Here is a 21824-nt window from a genome sequence, read left to right on the forward strand (position 1 = left end):
TGCTTCATAACTAGTTAATAATAAGAAACAGGAGTGTTAGAGTGCAGAGATACCTAACCTTAACCCTCTCTCTAGAGGAGCAGCGTTGGAAACCACTGATTTAAATGATGGATTGATTGATCTGCTGGTTGATGAATAATTTATCTAAATGAACAAAAGTGTCTGAAAACTGTGAAACATTCATGTCACAGTTTCCTAAAGTCTAAATAAATGTAAAAATATTCAGTTTATCGTCACGTTAGACAAATAAAAGCTGTAACCAGAGAGTATTTGTGACTAATATTCATCATAAACTTGGTCTATTATTGACTTTGCATGAAGATAAAATGTGTAACTGCGACTTAAACGGTCGATTGAAAGCCGTGCAGATAATATTGGGTTTTTATTTTTCCAGGTTTTTGAGATATGTGAGATTAATAGTAAAGATTTCTCTCATTTCTCCTGCAAGAACATTTTCTTCTCAGTCTTCTAAAATCAGATTTTGTGGTTAAATCTGCGGTTTTCAGTTATCAATGCCCCCAAAATGTCCATAAAAGTGACTTATTTCCTGTTTGTGGGCGACTTTCATTCACAAAAAACTCCCCGACCCTTCTCCTTTTATTATCCCTTCATATTTCTATTATTAATATTGTTGTTGTTGCTGTGCTTCTTTTTCTCTGGGAGGCAGATGGTCGCCCCACTCCAGGTTTCTTCCCAATAAAAGGGCGGGAGGAGGGTGGGTGGGGGTGGGGGTATATATTGTTGTCTCTGTAGAATAAATATTTCAGTCTGGACCTGCTCTGTGTGAAAATGCCCTGAGATAACTTCTATAAATAAAAACTGACCAGACGTTGAGCAGAGTCAGCAGTCAGTCGTATTAAAAGGAACTGAACCCTAAAAACTTCTTGTGATCATCGCAGAGAGATAAGAGGAGATAAAACTCATCATCATTGTGTCATATTTTAAACTTTAAATTTAGACGATTATCGATTCTCTAAGTCTGTTCGGCGGCTTTGAACAGTTTTTTTTTTTTACCTCAGAGAAAATCGACTGTTCTTAAAATCTCAACCTCTAACCCTAACCCTGGTTGGCGGCTCGTTGTGTCATGTGGATTTATTTAGAGCAGGGGTGTCAAACTCATTTTAGATGCAGGGGCCAAACCAGTAAAACCATTCTATAATTATTAATAACCTATGTAGAACCTTATAATGTAATAATTCCCCCCAAAAACCCTCATAACTCAATTAAAAAATGTAATAACATCCCAATAGTGTTCCTACAATACTGGGAAATTATTACATTATTAGGTTCTGCAAAAATAAGGTTAACCCAATAAAGTAATCATCAGTACAGAGACTGTTACATTATCAGGTTTTATGATATTTTTGATTGAGTTATGAGGGTTTTTATTACATTATCAGGTTCTCCAGCCTATAAATAATGTATAATATATAATAATACATTATAACTGCACTGTAATAAACCATCTAGAGGTTTCTACCTAATTAAATATGTTCATTCACATCTGAATCACACTGCAGGTCAGTTATCTCTACGTCTAAGTTGGATGTCCATTGGTTATCCATTGGGGCCAGATTGGATCCGTTGGGGCTAGATTGGAGCCATTGGGGCTAGATTGGACCCATTGGGGCCAAATTGGAGCCATTGGGGCTAGATTGGAGCCATTGGGGCCAGATTGGAGCCATTGGGGCCAGATTGGAGCCATTGGGGCCAGATTGGACCTGTTGGTGGAGGTACGTTTGACACCCCTGATTTTAGAGTAGAACAAGAACATTATTTAAAAAGGAAAAACGTTGCTGTTGGATTTATTTTTTCAACAATGAATAAACACACATCCTTTCACTTCCACACATCTCTAAACCTGGACCAATAAAAAAAACCAGTAGAAACCTGCAAGGTTTAAGAAGAACCGGCACGTGAAGGGTGGGTGGGTGGGTGGGTGGGTGGGGGGGATCCAAAGTGTTCGGTTTTACAACGGCGGGGGCGCTCTTCCTTGGCGGCGGGTTTTATTATTAAGTGTTTATGAGAATGATGAAGAAGTGCTTTTAGGGGGATGAGGTACACTACAAACAGACCGCTGCTGCGTCCAATCAGATCGAGGCCAGAAAGACGTCCGTCCTGTAATTTAAGGGTTTTTTTGTTTTTTTTTTAGGAGGGGGCGGGGGGGGCGGGGCAAGGAATGGTCACGATAACCTCCAGCTGTGTGAGGGTGATGGGTGATGATTCAGGTCCGGGCTGATAGTCGTGCCAGCCTGGGTGATGAAGATGATTTATGATGACGATGAGTGTAAAATGGGTATTTGGTGAGTGTTACAGTGTGTGGAGAGCACTCGACCACGACACGACAGCAAGGAGGACAAGAGAAGGAGGGAGGGAACGAGGAACGAGGAGGTGGAGGTAAAGGGAGGAAAGGAGGAAGGAGGGAGGGAAGGAAGGAGATCTCCGGCTTCAGAGTTGCTCTGTGGGTGAAAGGCCTGACAGTTTCTGACAGTTAACAGAAAAAACTGAAACAAAGAAGAAGTGAGCCGCGTTCACACAAACAGCCATCATGACTGCGGACTGTTCTGAACAGAGTTTAATGAGTCTTTCTGGCCCTCCTCCTCCTCCTCCTCCTCCTCCTCTTCCTCCTCCTCCTCCTCCTCTGGATGTGAGGGGCCGTTGTGCCTGTCCTGCCTGCCCGTTCCTGCACTGTCTCTGGGTGCGGTGGGACTCCCGGCCGCGGGCTTCGCCGGGCCTCTGGAGGTCCGATGTCCGTTAGATGGAGAAAGGCTCCGGCCCCTCCCCTTGTCCTGAGCGTCGCTGCCGTCTTTGCCGTCGCCCCCGGCCACGCGTGAACTCCTCTCTGCCGCTGAAGACTTTTTGGTCGCCATCTTCTGCCCTCCCTCTTCCTCATCATCCTCCTCTTCCTCCTCCTCGTCCTCCTCGTCGTCATCGTCTTCCTCATCAGAGTCGATGCGGTTGAGTCTTTTGCGAATCGGACGATCCTCCTCTGACGACGACTCGGACTCATCGGATTCGTCGTCCTCATCGTCGTCCTCGTCCGTGGAAGGCCGCCGTTTCTTCAGCATCAGAGCGAGGCGTTTGCGGCGCTGCTCCGACAGGATCTCTCTCCTCTTCCCTCTTCCCATCTTCTCCAGATCCTCCTCTTCTCTGTCTGTCCTCTTTAAACTCCTCCTCTTCTCTCGGTCCTCCCTCTCCAGCAGTTTCCTCTGAAGCCGTCTCCCTCTCGCTCTGTCGTCCGCCTCGTTGTTGTCGTCGTCTCCTTCGTATCGCCTCCTCTTCACTCGTGTCCTGCTCCTGCGGAAGTCTTCCTCCTCTCTCCTCCTCCTGTTCACTCGCCTCCTCCGGCCGTCCTCCTCTTCGTCTTCGTAGTCGTCCTCTTCCTCGGAGTCTCTGGACGACCCCGACACTGGAAGAAAAAGGAAGAGGAGTTTAGTTTTAACCTAGTTTTTAAGTTGTATCTTTTATTTAATTATTATTCTCATTCTCTCTTCTTTGTAGTTATTTTTTCATATTCATTTTACTGTATTTACATGTTTTAATGTTCTACTGCGAACGTCAGTCTCAATTTTTTCATTTTCTTTTATAATTTCTTCATCATTTTTATTCCTTTTCTTCATGTTGTCACTTGTTCTGTCTTATTATCAGCTTGTCAATCAGCTGTAAAACACTTTAAACTACATTAACCTGAATGAATGAAAGCTGCTATATTAATAAAATTGAACAAATATTTTCAGTTGCGTCTATTAAACATCTAACAGCAGTGAAAAAAAGTATTTTAATGACTTCAAACTGGTTCAATATGTTAGTAACACACCACAATTCAAAGATATTCAATTTACTTTCACAATAAATTAAGAAAAGCAGCAAATCCTCACAAATGACGGACAGGAACTGAAGAATGTTTAATATTTTTACTTTTAAAAAATGACTGAAATGAATAAATGATGATCAAACTTCCTTTTGATCATTACTAATGGTCTCAGCTTGTCAATCAGCTGCGAAACACTTTGAACTACATTAACCTGAATGAATGAAAGCTGCTATATTAATACAATTTGATTGATTGATTGAATATTTTCATTATCAACCTTTTTGCTCATTAGTTTCTTTTAAAAAAAAGTCTCTTAATGACTTCAAATTGGTTCAATATGTTAAAGTAACACACCACAATTCAAAGATATTAGATTTACTTTCATAATAAACTAAGAAAAGCAGCAAATCCTCACAAATGACGGACAGGAACTGAAGAATGTTTAATATTTTCACTTTTAAAAAATGACCAAAATGAATAAATGATGATCAAAATAATTGCTTTTGATCATCACTAATGGTTGCAGCGCCTTTATTTTGAAGAGTTTGTGACAGGAAGTGAAGCAAGCTCCTTTAAAAGACGACATGAGTAGCTGACTGACCGTCGCTGTAGTCGGTGGACAGATGCTCCTTGCGCGGGCGGCCGCGTGGTCTCACTTTCAGTTTCTTGGTGGACGGCTGAGAATTATCTGACGAGTCCGTCGTCTCGCGGTAGTTTACCTGCTGACGCTGACCTCGCCTCAAACCCCCCCGCTTCTTATCCGGGTTACTGTCCGACATGTCGCTGTACTGATCCGAGTCTGAGGAGGAGAGAGGGAGGGAAGGAGAGAGAGAGAGAGGAAGGGGGGGGAGAGAGAGAGGGAGAGAGGGAAGGAGAGAGAAAGAGGGAGGGGGAGAGAGAGAGAGAGAGAGAGAGAGAGAGAGGAAAAGAGAGAGGAAGAGAGAGAGAAAAGAGGAAGGGGGGAGAGAGGGAGAGAGAGAGAGAGAGAGAGAGGGAGAGAGAGAGAGAAAAAGAGAGAGAGAGAAAGAGAGAGAGAAAAAGAGAGAGAGAGAAAGAGAGAGAGAGCGAGAGAGAGGTGGGAGGGAGTGAGAGAGGGGGAGATAGAGGGGGAGAGAGAGAGAGAGAGAGGGAGAGAGAGAGAGAATATGTTCTTTTCTTAGTTTCATGCCATTTTAATACCCCTCCCAAATAAACATCATATATATATGTGTGTATCTGTGTGTGTGTGTGTGTATGTGTGTGTGTGTGTTCCTCCTCTGATCACTCACCCATCTCTTCCTCAGTCTCCTCCTCCTCTTCCTCAGACGAGCGTCTCCGCCGCCTCCTCAGCCGTTTCCTGCCCCTGCGTTGGGTCCTGCCGGGGGGCCGCTTCGGGACCCCTTTCATCGCCCGTCGGGGACGAGCCCCGCTCTCCAAACTGCCCACGTCGCTGCCCGCCTCTTCGTCCTCCTCCTCTTCCTCGTCTGGTCCCGACGCTCCGAAATCCTCGTCTTCAGAGCTGCGAGAGGAAGATGAAAGATGGACTGAAATCCTTCATTTATAAAAGTACGAGAGCTCCCCCTACTGTCCAACCTGCCCTCCTACAGTTAGTTTAATGAGAAGATTCATTTGCAGGGTTGGGACGGTTGCTATGGCGATGTAATAGATTACAGATTACTAGTTACTCTGTTTAAAGTGTAATAAGTAATTTAACTATTTCAATGACTTCATCAAAGTAATGTAACTTATTACTTTTGATGTTTTCAGCTGTTAGGGTAAATGTTCCCTCCATCTGTCGTTCCTTCCTTCCTCCCTTCCATCTGTCCTTTCTTCCTTCCTTGCCTCCTTCCTTCCTTCCCTCCTTCCTCCCTTCTTTCTTTCTTTTCTTCATTTGTTTGTTCCCTCATTCCTTCCTACTTTCCTTCCTTCCTTCCTTGCTTCCTTCCTTCCCTTCTTCCTTCCTTCCTTCCTAAGATCTAAGTTCAGCTGTTAGGGTAAGTGTTTCTTCCTTCCTTCCTTCCTTCCTTCTTTCTTTTCTTCATTTGTTTGTTCCCTCATTCCTTCTTTCCTACCTTCCTTCCTTCCTACTTTCTTTCCTTCCTTCCTAAGATCTAAGTTCAGCTGTTAAAGTGTTCCTTCCTTCCTTCCTTCCTTCCTTCCTACCTTCCTTCCTAAGATCTAAGCTACTCCTTTCCTCCTTGAATGAAGTTCAGGTGTGAACCAGAGAGAAGAGGATGTATAGAAGGAGAGAAGAAGAGTAAAGAGGGTCGTTACCTGTTGCTGAGCATGAACTCGTCTTCGCTCTCTGCCGCCGTGCTGTCGCTCTCCAGGTCGTTCAGCCGCCGCTTCTTCCTGTTCCTGGCGGAGCGAGTCGGACCTCTGATTGGCCGCTGGCTCTCCTTCCCGTCCTCTGACAGCATGGAGGCGATGTCTTTGCCCCGCCCCGCTCCTACAGCACAACAACACCAGCACATACAGTCAACGCTACTTCTTCTTCTACTACGTTAAATGAGTTCAGTTTAACTTCCTCTTCCTGTTCAGACTGACGTTAAAACCTTCTGATGAGCTTCTAATGTAAAGTGATGAAGGACAAAGCTTCTTCTCTCTGTGAAGCTTCAGCAGTCTGAGTTACTATAGTAGTAGTCGTTTATGTAGTAGTAGAAGTACAAGTAGTAGTAGTTCTTACAGTAGTAGTAGTAGTAGTAGTACTTTATGGAGTAGTAGTAGTAGTAGTAGTACTTTATGTAGTAGTAGTAGTAGTTTTAGAAGTAGTATTTTTTATAGTAGTAGTAGTACTTTATGGAGTAGTAGTAGTAGTAGTACTTTATGGAGTAGTAGTAGTAGTAGTACTTTATGGAGTAGTAGTAGTAGTAGTACTTTATGGAGTAGTAGTAGTAGTAGTAGTAGTAGTACTTTATGGAGTAGTAGTAGTAGTAGTAGTAGTACTTTATGGAGTAGGAGTATTTTATGGAGTAGTAGTAGTAGTAGTAGTACTTTATGGAGTAGTAGTAGTAGTAGTACTTTATGGACTAGTAGTAGTAGTAGTAATACTTTATGGAGTAGTAGTAATAGTACTTTATGGAGTAGTAGTAGAAGTAGTAGTACTTTTTGTAGTAGTAGTAGTACTTTATGGAGTAGTAGTAGTAGTATTAGTAGTACTTTATGTAGTACTATTAGTAGTATTTTAGTAGTACTTCTTGTATATATTATTAGTATATGTTTCTCTGTGGTGGAAGTATAGTAACAAAAAGACTTTGCTAGTAAAAACACTGTAACGATGAAACATAGAAGATGAAGATTTGACTCATTCAGACTCTGAAGCTTCATATTAGCTTCACATCAACTTTATAATCCATGTTTACACAGAAGGAGGACTGTGTGTGTGTGTGTGTGTGTGTGTGTGTGTGTGTGTGTGTGTGTGTGTGTGTGTGTGTGTGTTAGACTCACCACCACAGATGTCACCGATGTCTTCCTCTATCGCCTCGTCGATGGCGTCATCAAAGTCATCAAACCTGTACAGTCACACATGTAAAAGACGAGCTGATGAGTCTGAGCTGAGAGTTCGAGGGTCATGCATCATTAAGATCACATGACAGCTGCTCCACCAACCTGTAGCTGATGTGCTTCCTGGTTCTGGTCGATCTCCGACCCAGATTTTTACTCTTTTTAGAGTCTTTCTTCTTCGGAGACTTCTCCTCTTCCTCCTCATCTCCCTCCTACAAAATAAAACAGTCCAGATTATTAACTTGTGAGAAAGAGAGAGAGAGAGAGAGAGAGAGAGAGAGAGAGAGCGACAGAGAGAGAGAGACAGAGAGAGAGAGAGAGAGAGAGAGAGAGAGGGAGAGAGAGAGAGAGAGAGAGACAGAGAGAGAGAGAGAGAGAGAGAGAGAGAGAGAGAGAGAGAGAGAGGGAGAGAGACAGAGACAGAGACAGAGACAGAGAGAGAGAGAGAGAGAGAGAGAGAGAGAGAGACAGAGACAGAGACAGAGACAGAGAGAGAGAGAGAGAGAGAGAGAGAGAGAGAGAGAGAGAGGGAGAGAGAGAGAGAGAGAGAGAGAGAGAGAGAGAGAGAGGGAGAGAGGGAGAGAGGGAGAGAGAGATTAACTCACAGGAATGATGTTCTCCACACTGATCCCAACGTAAACCAGCCGTTCCCTCCTGAAGACGGAGAGAGACGGAGGGTCAAAATTCATAATATTACGAAATGAGTTTCAGTGATTGTGTGTGTGTGTCTTAATGTGTGTCTCTGTGTGTGTACCTCCTCTCTGCTCTCTCTCTCTTCTTCAGAGCACTGTCCAGATTCTGCAGCTGCTCCTCTAGTTTCTCACACAGCAGCTTCTGAAATGAGAAGAAAACACAAAGCAGCAACCTGTGTCAAACGGAGTTTAACTACCACCGGAGTACGTGGAGTTTGAGTTAGCACCTCCACGCTAAACACCCAGGTGCAGCCAAGCCAGCCTCAGCTCCACCAAAGGACCATTTTGGAGTGTGGGAGTCGCAGCAGAGCCGTGATTGATTCCCAGTTAAGACACTCTGGTAAGAAATGCTTTACATTATGGGCTTAAAAACTGCACTTCAAATGGAAAATAACAGGATTTTAAAACATGACATTCAAAACATGATTAATCGCGATTAACTATGGAAACTCTGCGATTAATCTCGATTAAAAAAATTAATCGTTTGACAGCCCTATTTAAATATGATAAAAAGTTTTATTTAAGCAGGTTAACAGGTGAGCTGTGTAAAAGGTTGCTGGTGTGATTTTACCACTAACACATGAACCAGTTTAACCAGTTAGATATGAAAAGCTTACATGTTGGCAGGGAGGACAGAACCATTCTCCATCAGGAATCAACATGAGCGGCGGCCGCAGGCAGGCGGTGTGATAACCGCTGTCACACGAGTCACACAGCAGGATCTGAGGAGGAGAAGAATACATCAAACTTCCTTCCTTCTTTCACTTCCTTCTGTCCATCCTACCGTCCCTTCCTTCACTTCGTATTTCCTTCTTTCACTTCCTTCTGTCCATCCTTCCTTCCTTCACTTCATATTTCCTTGTTTCACTACTTATTTCCTTCCTTCCTACACCTATTTCCCTTCCTTCCTTCACTTCTTATTTCCTTCCTTCCTTCTTTTCCTTCTTATTTCCTTCCTTCTGTCTGTCATTCCTTCCTTCCTTCCTACATTTATTTCCCTTCCTTCCTTCTGTCCATCCTTGCTACAGTTTTTATTTTTTTTATCTCTTCTGCATTAAGAGCTTAAAAATGTTTAACACATATTTAAAAAATAACAAAAAGCTGAATATTTCCTCTTTAATATTTTTATCTCCATGGTAACCAAACGTCGTATGTTTCTAATAACAGAAGTCAAACTCGTCTCACCAGTTCGGGATGATTCGGGAGACCGCACTGACTGCACGCGTCCTCGCTGCGGATCTCCTCCGATTTACACGATTCCTCCGAGTCGCTCCCTCCTTCGCTCTCCTCCTCTCCTCGTTCCCTCGACTCGCCCTCGTTCAGTTTGCGCCTCTTGGAGCGGATGTTGGACCAGCGGGGCCGTCGGTGCCTCCGATTACCCTAAAAAAAAAAATAAAATGTACGAGAAAGAAAGAAAATGAGCAAACGAGAGAGGAAGAGAAGAAAGAAGGGAAGGAAGGAGGAGTGAGGTTACCCTTCGTTTCCTGATCTGTCCAACAGGTCCAACAGGTTCTGCTTTCCTGTTTTTCTTCTGCTCGTCCTCATCCTCTTCCTCATCCTCCTCTTCTTCCTCCTCCTCCTCCTCCTCCTCTTCCTCCTCCCCCCGGGTTCGGGAGGGCAGCGCCTGTTTTTTGGGCTGTTTCTTGGTCTGGCTCTCGGCCGCCTTGGAGCTCGGCCTGCAGGTTGGCAAAGCAGATGATCTTCAGGGAGAAAGAGGAGATCAGCTTCACGTGAGAAACATCAGAGATACAAACAGTCTGCAGCTCTAACTCAGGGGGTCAAACATGAGGCCCGCGGGCCACAACCGGCCGTCGAGGGGTCAAATCAGGCCCACTGTTCTTAGTGTCTTATTTTCCTTCCTTCCTTCTTTCCATCTGTCCTTCCTTCCTCAATCTGTCCTTTTCCCCTTTCTTCCATCTTTCCTTCCTTCCTTCCCTCCTTGAATCTGTCCTTCCTCCCTTGAATCTGTCCTTCTTCCTTTTCTTCCATCTTTCCTTTCTGTCTTCTTTTCCTTCCTTCCTTCCTTCCTTCAATCTGTCCTTTTCCCCTTTCTTCCATCTTTCCTTTCCTTCCCTCCTTCAATCTGTCCTTCCTCCCTTTCTTCCTTCAGTATGTCCTTCCTCCCTTTCTTCCTTCAATCTGTCCTTCCTCCCTTCCTTCCTTCAGTCTGTCCTTCCCTTTCTTCCATCTTTCCTTCCTGTCTTCTTTTCCTTTCTTCAATCTGTACTTCTTCCCTTCCTTCCTTCAATCTGTCCTCCCTCCCTTTCTTCCATCTTTCCTTCCTCCCTTCAATCTGTCCTTCTTCTCTTCCTTCAGTTTGTCCTTCCTTCCTTCAATCTGTCCTTGCTCCCTTTCTTCCATCTTTCCTTTCTGTCTTCTTTTCCTTGCTCTCTTTCTTCCTTCAGCCTGTCCTTCCTTCCTCCCTCCCTCCATCTTTTTGTGTGGCCTTTGAATGAAAACGTGTTTGACCCCCTCCTCTAACTGCTTCATGTATTATTTTTTTTAAGGAGCCAACGTACCTGCAAATCCTCGCAGATCTCCTCAGCGACCTCCCCTCCTCCTCCTGCACCTGCTCCCTCGCTTTCTCCTCCTCCTTCCCGCCGCCGCTGCCTCCTTTCCCCCTCAGCTTGTTCTTGTTCCTTCGATGAGGAGGGATCTTTATCTTCAACCTGATTCCTTCTTTCTGGATCTCCGACGACGCTTCCTCCAGAGGACCCTGCTTCTCCTCCGGCTGCAGCCCAGCGTCCTTCACTCTAACCTGGGCTACCAACCCTCCGTTGATCCCCTCTCCTCGCTGGTGCTCCTGCTGGGCTTCTTTCAGAGGTGGGACAGCACCCGCCGGTTCTGCCTCCACCTTCCCTAAAGTGCTTTTATCCTTTTCATGGTCGTCTTTACTTCCTTCTTCTACCGCCGCTCCCCCTCTCCTCTCTTCCTCCTCCTCGTCCTCTTTTCGTTGAGGACTGCTGGACCCAGTTTTCGCCTCCTTCTCTATCAGCTCCTTGGTCATTTTTGGACCCTGCTCCTCTGCTGTGTGTCTCCTCGGTTCCTCCGTGGAGATGGTGACGGACACAGCGGTGGTCGTCTCCCCTTCTATCGGACCCTTCCTCACCAGCACCGACTGCCGGCTCACCTCCCGCTCTTCCTCCGCAGCAGCAGCTCTGGGTCCGTGCTGCTCCGCTAAACTCGGCCCGTTCTGCTCCTGCTGCTGCTGCTCGGCCGTCGTCCTGTGGCGCTCCGACGGGCTTCGGATGACGCCGACGTGACCCACAACCCCCACTTGACCTATGACCCCTATGACTCCGTTCTGGCCCTCTTTGTGCGGCAGGAGGAGCGCCGACCTCCCGTTGGTCAGCTCCTGCCTCAGCGCGGTGACGGCCAGCTGCTGCTGCGACGACGTGGGACCACCGGGCGGCGCCAGCGAGAGCCCCTCCCTCACCTGGCTGTCCTTCGTCTGGATCACCGACGGGTTGCACACGATGATGCTGCTGCTGTTGTTGCTGCTGCTGTTGTTCAGGTGGTTGCTATGGTAACTCTCGGCCAGCTTCAGCTCCCTCTTCTTCAGCGGTATCTTGGCCTGCTGGTTGCTCCTGACGACCGCCCGCTCCGCCTCCTCTTCCTTGTTCAGCTCCTGTTTCGGGACGACGGCGGCAGCGGCGACTGCGGCTCCCGCTGCCATGACGACGGACACAGCGTTTTTCGGAGGGGCGTCGGCGTCTCTGGACTCCGACTTGACGATGGTGGTGATGGTGCTGACGCGGTTATCGAAGGCGGGCGGCGGGCGATGCTCCGGCTTCTCTTCTTTCACCTCAGCGTCTTCCTGTTTGATGGTCGGCGGCTGCTCCTGCTTCACCACTGACACACAAATAAAGATTTAAAATAAGATTAAAAAAAAATCACTACAAGAAACAACAGATCAGCTGAATGTCTTTTTATATTCTTGAAAAAGTGAAAAAAAGAAGAATTTTCTGGCCAGTTTTCCTTCCCTCCTTTCCAGTGGTAGAAATAAAACTATTTACGTGCATTAAATAACTCTTTGATAACTAATAAATAACTCTCTGATCTCACCTTGTGCGAGCGGCTTCTCCTCCTTTTCAGGCTCGTCCTTCTTGTCTTCAGTGTTCTGCTCTGTGGTCTTAGAGGGTTCAGGGTTGGTGCTTCCTGTCACCTCGTCCCCTAAAACACCGTAAGAACAGACAAACAGACAAACACTGTTGTGGTGAAAATGTTTCTGGAATGGCATAGAATAAGATTCACCCCATTCATTAAATTCAGTAAATAGTAAGCAGACTGTACTTATAGCGTTTTACTCTTTTTGATAAGGATGAGTAGCGATACTTGCTGACGTAAAGTACCAGACTGAAAAGTAACACAGATTTATGCTGCTATAGGCTTAGACTGCCGGGGGGAATCTCCCGTAATTTACAGCCCCAACTTTGTTTGTTAATGATAATAATAAGAAGAGCACAATAACAAAGGTTTTATTTTGAAAGCTTAGACAGGAAGCCACCGCAGCACCGTTAGTTTTGACAGAAGCTGAAACACGGCGAAATGTTTTTAACTGTAAATAAAAGTGAAATGTTTCCAGCCTGCGTCAGACGATGCTGAGTTTACTGACTAATTATTAAAAACCAGGAAGTGATGTGTGAACTATCGTCATGGTAACCAGCTCAGCGTTAATAGCTCTGCACATTTTCAGCAGTGTGTTGCGTTAAGCGGCAGATAAAAGGCTGCTGCTGGGAGAGAAAATTAATTAAGCTGAATGGACGAGAAATGCAGCATGTTTCTAAAGTTAAAAAAAAAAAAACGTTTTAATAATCGTGATTTCAATTTTGACCCAAATAATCATGATTATGATTTTTTCCATAATCAAGCAGCCCTACTTTAATGTGAGCATGATATTTCAACTTTATTCTTGACATTTCGAGGTTAATGTCGAGGTGCTGATTTTAAAGTCATCATGTCGAGTTTAATCTTGTCTATACCGATAGTTTAGTGTCACCTTTTCTGTCTGTGAACTCAGAGATTTTTCTACAGACGTGCGAGCCTTAAACACAGTGCTAACCGACTCTTTTACTTTGAAAGGACTTACCAACACGTCCATCCCCTCTCTGAACCCTGTGCTATATCTGCATACCTGCGTCTCTCTGTGTTGGGCTGGCACTCCTGGATCCAGCCTGGTTCTGGTCCCGGTTGGGGTTTGGTTCGACCTGGGCCTTCAGCAGCTCCAGAGCCTCGGCCAGGTCGTTACGGGTCCTGAAGACAGAGAGAGAAGACGGTAATAAGAGACGTGATTTCAGACTGAGACTGTTTTTCCATTGTTGGTGCTGCTGGTGGAACGCTGCCAGAGTTTTTCCATTACAGACACAGAGAGGTAAAAGAAGCTGTTCACCTGGTGGGAGGTAAGCTGTCTGCAGGGTTACAGTCAGATACAGCTGTGGTTATCATACAGGTTAATACACTATAGCTGAATTAGTTTGATTTTTAGTCAATTTGAGTACTGGTTAAAGCTTTTATTTTGAAGGTAATGGGCAGATTGGGGTAGGCAGGAAGGGTCTGTTAGTGTTTAAATGCAAGAAATGGTAAATATAAACCACACTGATCTTCATGCTTGACTAAACAAGTGACTTATTTATCCTGCGTAAGATTCATTTCATACATTTTGACTTTATTTATTCATTTTTACTATGAAGATAAGGACAAACTGCCACTACATGCAGCAATTATTTCTCATTGATTCACTGAAATAAAACAAACCCACCAGATCTCATTGTGTTAATGAAGCTCTGATAGTTTCATTAGAAGTTTTATTAGGGCTGCACCGATATAACGGCTAAATATCGGTGTCGGCCGATGTTCCCCTGGTTGACTAACATCAGTAAATAAGAGAGAGAGTCAGATTCAGACAGTAGCAGCTTTGGATGAACTGAACATTATTCTTGTTAAGTAGATAACTGTATAGCAGGCTGGAGGGATTTAAAAAACCTATCCATCTATCCATCCATCTATCTATCTACCTACCTAGCTATTCTATCCATCCATCCATCCATCTACCTATCTATCCATCCATCCATCTATCCATCCGTCCATTATCATCCATCAATCGACCCATCTATCCATCTATCTACCTACCTACCCATCCATCCATCCATCCATCCATCTACCCATCCATCTATCTACCTACCTACCCATCCATCCATCCATCTATCCATCCATCTATCCATCTACCTCATCCATCCATCCATCTATCCATCCATCCACCCACCTATCTATCTATCCATTCATCCATCCACCCACCTATCTATCTATCTATCTATCCATTCATCCATCCATCTACCCATCCACCCACCCACCTATCCATCCATCCATCTACCCATCAATCCATCCATCTATCCATTATAATCTACCCATCCATCCATCCATCCTACCTGACGATGCAGTTCCACGTGGATCCGTCCAGGTCGTCCTGCTCCTCGGTGTACAGCCTGATGTTCTGCTCCTGGTCCAGCTGCAGCCAGTACATCAGTCCCTGCCGGTCCCGACCCAGCGGCTGCAGACGCATCTTCTCCGGATCCTCCTCGTTAATCGCCATCTTGAACTTCAAGTTGTCATCGAACTGACACTCACACAGATACTGAGAATGAAAAGAGAGAATGAGATGAATGAGATGATGATTCAGCTTCGATGGAAACACTGAAAACGTAAAAACCAAACAGGAAGTGTCGTACTTTGAGAATGCTTGACTTGCACTCCATGGACATTTCCTGGTAGCCTTTCTGCTCCAGCTCCCAAGCCCAGGTGTTGTTCAACTCCTGGCAAACCTGCAGGAAGCAAAATAGACCAGTATTAAATACGGCCACTGTACGCACAGGAAGTCTGATTTAATGACGGCTGGAGCAGCTCTCACCTTGGCCAGGTACTTCTCCCAGCGGTCCGTAGAAACAGACCTCCCCAGTTTCCTGAGCAGCTTCACATGGAGCTCCACAAGAGGTTTAGGAACTAAAAGAAACACACACACACACACACACACACACACACACACACAGAAACACACACACACACACACACACACACACACACACACACACACACACGATGGTTAGAAACATGACGACCGTCTGCTGCATCTTTTCTGTTATTTTGGGGGATTTCCAGAGAGAGCTTAACGACTCCTCCACAGTCTGAACTCAACAATAACATTAAACTCTTCTGTCACCTGATATGACTCACTCACTCATTAACTCACTAACTCACCAACTCATTAACTCACTAACTCACCAACTCATTAACTCATTAACCCATTAACTTGTTAACTCATTAACTCACCAACTCATTAACTCATTAACTTGTTAACTCATTAACTCACCAACTCATTAACTCATTAACTCGTTAACTCATTAACTCACCAACTCATTAACTCATTAACTCACCAACTCATTAACTCACCAACTCATTAACTCACCAACTCATTAACTCACCAACTCGTTAACTCACTAACTCATTAACTCACCAACTCATTAACTCACCAACTCGTTAACTCACTAACTCATTAACTAATTACCTAATTAACTCATTAGCTGACTAACTCGTTAACTCATTAGCTCACTAACTCATTAACTCGTTAACTCACCGACTCATTAACTCACTAACCAATTAACTCATCAACTCACTAACCCATTAACGACATTAACTCACCGACTCATTAACTCATTAACTCACTGATGAAGAGTGCATTCTATTTATTAATAGAAAAAAAGACATTTGCAGTCACTGTTTTATGAGCCAGCATATTAACATAATAGAATCTGAAGAACTTTATTGCTGATTTTTGAGTTTTCAGATTAAAAACAAGTCAGATTTGGACATTTCAGCTTTCACAAAAAATAACAAAAAGATGCATTTAATTTACATTTGTGTATATTTGGGGTCGGATGAGTGAGAAGCCCATCAAAGGAAATTAGTATATTTATTTTTACAGCTTTAAAATGTAAAAATAGGCTAAATTTGACCCTAAACAGTATGCAAGGGTTAAATGGCTCCATCACTTTACACTGAAAGCTCATTGGAAGGTTTTAACAGTCAGTATGAGCAGTAGGGAATGATCACAGCTCATATGAGACACCTGACTGCTGCTTTAAGACACGTGAAGAATATTGAAACCATTTAAATCTGAGTTGAAGGCGTTTACCTACAGGTGTGTACAGTAAAATGTAAAGTAAAGCAGGCGTGTGTCCAGCAGAGTATAGACTGATACACAACTATAAATAAATAAAAAGGATCTTAAGATTTTCAGGAAATGCTTTCACTGGTTTTTCCATTCAAACGTTGCCCATCAGATAAGAAGCTCCTTCATGATTCTGATCTATCGGCTCTGAATACTTCTTTAAATGTAAACAGAGAAATAAAGAAAAGAATGCAACAACAACCCTTCAATGTGAAAGTTACTGTACTTTACTGTAGTACAGTTAGAGGTACTTGTACTTTACTGTAGTACAGTTTGAGGTACTAGTACTTTACTGTAGTACAGTTTGAGGTACTAGTACTTTACTGTAGTACAGTTAGAGGTACTAGTACTTTACTGTAGTACAGTTTGAGGTACTAGTACTTTACTGTAGTACAGTTTGAGGTACTAGTACTTTACTGTAGTACAGTTAGAGGTACTAGTACTTTACTGTAGTACAGTTTGAGGTACTAGTACTTTACTGTAGTACAGTTTGAGGTACTAGTACTTTACTGTAGTACAGTTAGAGGTACTAGTACTTTACTGTAGTACAGTTTGAGGTACTAGTACTTCACTGTAGTACAGTTTGAGGTACTAGTACTTTACTGTAGTATTTCCATGTGATGCTACTTTCTACTCTACTACATTTATTTAACAGCTTTAGTTACTTTTCAGATGCAGATTTGACTCAATAGATAAAATAAACATGATGTCATACTTTAACTACATCACTATAATACTGCAGTACTTTTACTGTAATACTGCATACTACATCACTATAATACTGCAGTACTTTTACTGTAATACTGCATACTACATCACTATAATACTGCAGTACTGTTACTGTAATACTGCATACTACATCACTATAATACTGCAGTACTTTTACTGTAATACTGCATACTACATCACTATAATACTGCAGTACTTTTACTGTAATACTGCATACTACATCACTATAATACTGCAGTACTTTTACTGTAATACTGCATACTACATCACTCATAATACTGCAGTACTTTTACTGTAATACTGCATACTACATCACTATAATACTGCAGTACTTTTACTGTAATACTGCATACTACATCACTATAATACTGCAGTACTTTTACTGTAATACTGCATACTACATCAGTATAATACTGCAGTACTTTTACTGTAATACTGCATACTACATCACTATAATACTGCAGTACTTTTACTGTAATACTGCATACTACATCACTATAATACTGCAGTACTTTTACTGTAATACTGCATACTACATCACTATAATACTGCAGTACTTTTACTGTAATACTGATGCTTCAGTATTAATAATGTACTTTACAAAGCATATTTTATTTATCAGTCACTGCAGCTGATTTTCTAAAAAACTTGTACTTGTACTTTTACTTTCACTAACTGATAGTACTTCTGTACTCTCACTTGAGTAGGATTTTAACTGCATGACTTTCTTACTTGTACTGGAGTTTTTCTACTTGTACTTAAAGGATGTGAATACTTCTTCCACCTCTGCTGATGTGAGACATTCATGCATCCTGGAATTTAGTGGGAAATTCCAGGTGTTCTTATTTTAACTGGCATGTGTAACCTGAAATGTTTCTACATCAGTTGGAAAGTCGTGTTATCTAACTTCCACTGTGACACAAAAAAGGGTAAGTTCACTATTTACTCTCCATTCAGATCACATCAGATCAGGGGTGTCATGGCCACATACAACCCAATTTGATCTCAAGTGTGCTGGACCAGTTAAACCAGTTGAACCAATGCATAATAACTCTACTATAATAAATCTATATAACTATATAATAAACTAATCTATTTACTTAAGAAGAATGACTGCAATTTCACCAATATTGTTTGTTGTTTTTTGTCATGTTATTTTGTACAGAAGCTACTGATTGATAACATTTTGCACATTAATGATTTAATCAGAATCTTAATTTCTTTATTGTCATTTCGCCTGGTATTTACAAAAACTACACAGGCTGAAATGAAATGTTGTTTCTCACCAGCTTCTGACCGTGCAAATAATAATGCAATAAAAATAGCAAGTTAAAAAGATTTAGATTAAAAAAACAAACAAATTTTAAATTAAAAACTACACGCAGCAGTTTAAAGTACCTGAACATAGACACACTCAGGTAACAGCAGTCCTATCATGGAGAGGGGTTGATGTAATATTTTCAGATTATTGTATTCATAGTCAAGGTGGTAAAAAAAAAACGTCTTAAGCAGCAGAACAACTGGAATTACTTTGCTTCCATATTTCATACTTTTGCAGAGTTATGCAGCGGGCCGGTTTGGACCCTCGGTCGGCCGGTTTGAGCCCGCGGGCCGTATGTTTGACACCCCTGCTATAACGGTAATAGAAAACAACAGCTAACAAACGAGCATAAAAAAGAAGAAAAATAGCTAAAACACGACACCCACAGAGTCTAAAACACATATCCTCTATCAATAGATCAGTAATCAATAATATAACGATGTTACTTTGTGTTAATTTGATTTTAAAAAGTTGATTTTTATTCCTGATGCTAGCTAGCGTCAGTAGCTTAGCCTAGCAGCTAGTAGCACCCTCTACTGCGCATGCGTATATTTGACAGCCACTACCAACGGCCAAAAATGAACATCCAGTGTTTTCACTGAACATCTATCTCTGTGCGCCTCAAATTTAGAAAAAAAGGAGGAAAATGGCGTTATGTGGAGCACCCCATGGAGATAGAGAAACAAGGGGGGCTTGGTGGCACTACATTCCGGCAGCCTGTGAGGCAAGGCCGGTGAAAAATTACACCTGACAACCGTCCGGGTGTTACGGTTTAACTGGTGACCGTGCAGACTGGTGACCGTGTTAACTGGTGACGCTCTCACATATTAGGGTACGTTACGAGAGGTGAAATGAGTCTGATATGGTTAGACACTTAGATATTAAAATAAATATGAAAAGTGATTTAAAACTATAAAGTCATTTTTCAGGAGAACACCTACGTGAAAGTCATCAGGTAACACGGTCACCAGTTAAACCATAACAGGTGTGTTCAGAATCAGAATTGTGTTCAGGAACAGAGGTGTTACGGTTTAACTGGTGACCATTTTAACTAGTGACTTTCTCACATTTTAGGATACGTTTGATGAATGAGTCGTCTCAACACAAATCAAACTTACATACATGGTTACATACTTGGATATTAAACACAGATTGAACTACTAAGGCTTTTTTTTCTCCTCAGGAGAACACCTAAGTGAAAGTCACCAGTTAACACGGCCACCAGTTAAACTGTAACACCGGGGAGCTAACTGGCTCGGCTGTGTGTGTATGTGTGTGTGTGGTCACTCGGCAGTGCTGCATCATGGCTTCCCCCCTCCTCCTCCTCCTTCTCTTCCTCCTCCTTCTTCCCCAACTTTAACTGATCGATATCCAGCCATGACAACATTACTAACTGCCAATATAAACGACTAGCTGGAGCTACCGTACCTTCCAACACAGCACCCCCAGTTTCCTGTAACTTAAACCCCGCAAACACACACACACACGGGGACAGGAGAAGGAGGGAGGGAGGGAAGTGTGTGCTGTGTGTTTGGGAGTTAGCTCCATGTTAGCAAGCTGCCCTCTTGCTTCTCTCTGATTTACTACCTCAATATAAACTTTAAAAACAAAAACAAAATGGCTGTCCTCTAAAAAAAAAAAAAAAAAGAAGATAAACTGCCTCTTTTATTTGTCACAACCGTAACCGTTAAACAAACCGCCCCCCCATCGCTGTAAAAACAAAAAACAAAAAACTCCATTATAAAATGTGATGCTCTTGCTCAGCCGGGCCACACACACACACACCAACCATCTTCATCCTCTTCATCACCACCACCACCACCACCATGATGATGATGATGATGATGAAGAGGATGAAGATGGTGATGAAGGTAGCAGTTAGCCTTCTTCTCCCTTCTGCTCTTGTTTCGAATGTCGCAGCTCTTCCACCACTTCTCCTCCTTCCCCCCCCCCCCCTCCTCTTCACTCTCTCTCCCCTCTCTCTCTCTCTCTCTCTCTCTCCCCTACCTCCAGACCTCCAAGTCCCCCCCCCCCCCACCGGCTCTCACCTGCCGTTTTGTCCCGGAGATAGCGCTCCATCTGCGGGTAAGTCATCTCGGGCAGGTCGAGGGCTGCTCCGTAGCGCTCCAGGAACGAGCAGACCACCGCGAAGCTCGGGCACAGCGCCGGGCCGGAGCTCCTCACCACCACCACCGCCGGAGCAGCCATCTTTCCCAGGCGGAGAGAAACTAGGAGGGGGGGTGGGGGGGAGAGGAGGAGGAGGAGGAGGAGGATGCGACTGTGTGTGTGTGTGTGTGTGTGTGTGCGTGCGGGGAGGAATGAATGGAGGCAAGCCGGGCCGTCAAGTCACCGAGAAGAAGGGTGAAAGTTTCCGCTTACACTCCTCCACATAAATCCTCCAGTGGAAGAATAAACATGACACACATAAACATGTTTAGGGTTAACGTAATGTTGTATTTAATACTTTTTATAAAGATCCAATAAAAAAAACATGGTTTATTCTGGTTAATGATACTAATAATAATAAATAAATAAATAAATACAATTTTAATTATATAGCACCTTTTCATACATACGATGGAGCATTAGGGACAGACTAAGAGAACTTTTTTTTTTATTTTTTTTGGAAATTACGAGAATAAAGTCATAATATTACGTGAATAAAGTCAATAATAGGTCTACGAGAATAAAGTTGTAATATTACGAGAATAAAGTCATAATATTACGAGAATAAAGTCAATATTAGGTCTATGAGAATAAAGTCGTAATATTAGGTCTATGAGAATAAAGTCGTAATATTACGAGAATAAAGTCATAATATTAGGTCTATGAGAATAAAGTCATAATATTAGGTCTATGAGAATAAAGTCGTAATATTAGGTCTATGAGAATAAAGTCATAATATTAGGTCTACAAGAATAAAGTCATAATATTAGGTCTACGAGAATAAAATCTTAATATTACGAGAATAAAGTCAATATTAGGTCTACGAGAATAAAATCTTAATATTACGAGAATAAAGTCGTAATATTTATATTTATCTTTTTTTTTAACATAAATGAAACACAAACACACTAAAAACAATCCCTTTTAATCATAAGTTAAGTAAAATAAATACGATAAGATACTAACTGTAACCCTTACGTTACGTTAAGTTACGATACGTTACATTACATATGATACGTTACGATACGGTAAGATAAGTTACGATACGATACGTTAAGATCTACGTGCCTCGTTCACCTTTTCCCCTCAATTTATAATCCAATATCACAAATCACACATTTGCCTCAGTAGTCTGTACAGTCTGATAAAGGATTAATAATAGTTAATAAATAAATAAAATGTACTTTTACTGTAATACTTTAACTACATCAGCACTGAGGTGTTTATGTTTTCAAGTCGCCGAACATTTTATTGTGAAGGGAGCCCCTCTTCTTCCGGTCTCTTTGCAGATGTTTCTCAGCAGCTTGACACATCTGGAGAAGTTGGGAGGACCAGCGAGAGAAATGCCCAGAATTCATCGCGATAGAAATAACATCAACACTTCAAAAAATGGTTTTG

General features: G+C 42.8%; 2 protein-coding genes across 2 annotated transcripts in view; both read right to left on the minus strand.

Annotated features, from left to right (window-relative positions):
* LOC128359986 (NACHT, LRR and PYD domains-containing protein 12-like) overlaps window positions 1-21824 on the minus strand; it is a 291384-nt gene that overhangs the window by 241069 nt on the left and 28491 nt on the right. The window lies entirely within an intron of this gene.
* Window positions 1954-20493, minus strand: rsf1a (remodeling and spacing factor 1a). Its single transcript, XM_053321459.1, has 18 exons — window positions 20309-20493; window positions 14894-14985; window positions 14715-14807; window positions 14415-14620; window positions 13124-13242; window positions 12055-12162; window positions 10509-11841; window positions 9464-9689; window positions 9175-9369; window positions 8607-8711; window positions 8052-8131; window positions 7903-7951; window positions 7403-7509; window positions 7241-7305; window positions 6068-6242; window positions 5083-5312; window positions 4416-4613; window positions 1954-3409 (listed from the first exon to the last, which is right to left on the minus strand). Exons 1-18 carry the CDS (start codon window positions 20466-20468, stop codon window positions 2547-2549), a joined length of 4404 nt encoding a protein of 1467 aa, XP_053177434.1. The 5' UTR covers window positions 20469-20493; the 3' UTR covers window positions 1954-2546.

Source organism: Scomber japonicus, chromosome 6 (genome assembly GCF_027409825.1).
Source record: "Scomber japonicus isolate fScoJap1 chromosome 6, fScoJap1.pri, whole genome shotgun sequence".
Lineage (NCBI taxonomy): Eukaryota > Metazoa > Chordata > Actinopteri > Scombriformes > Scombridae > Scomber > Scomber japonicus.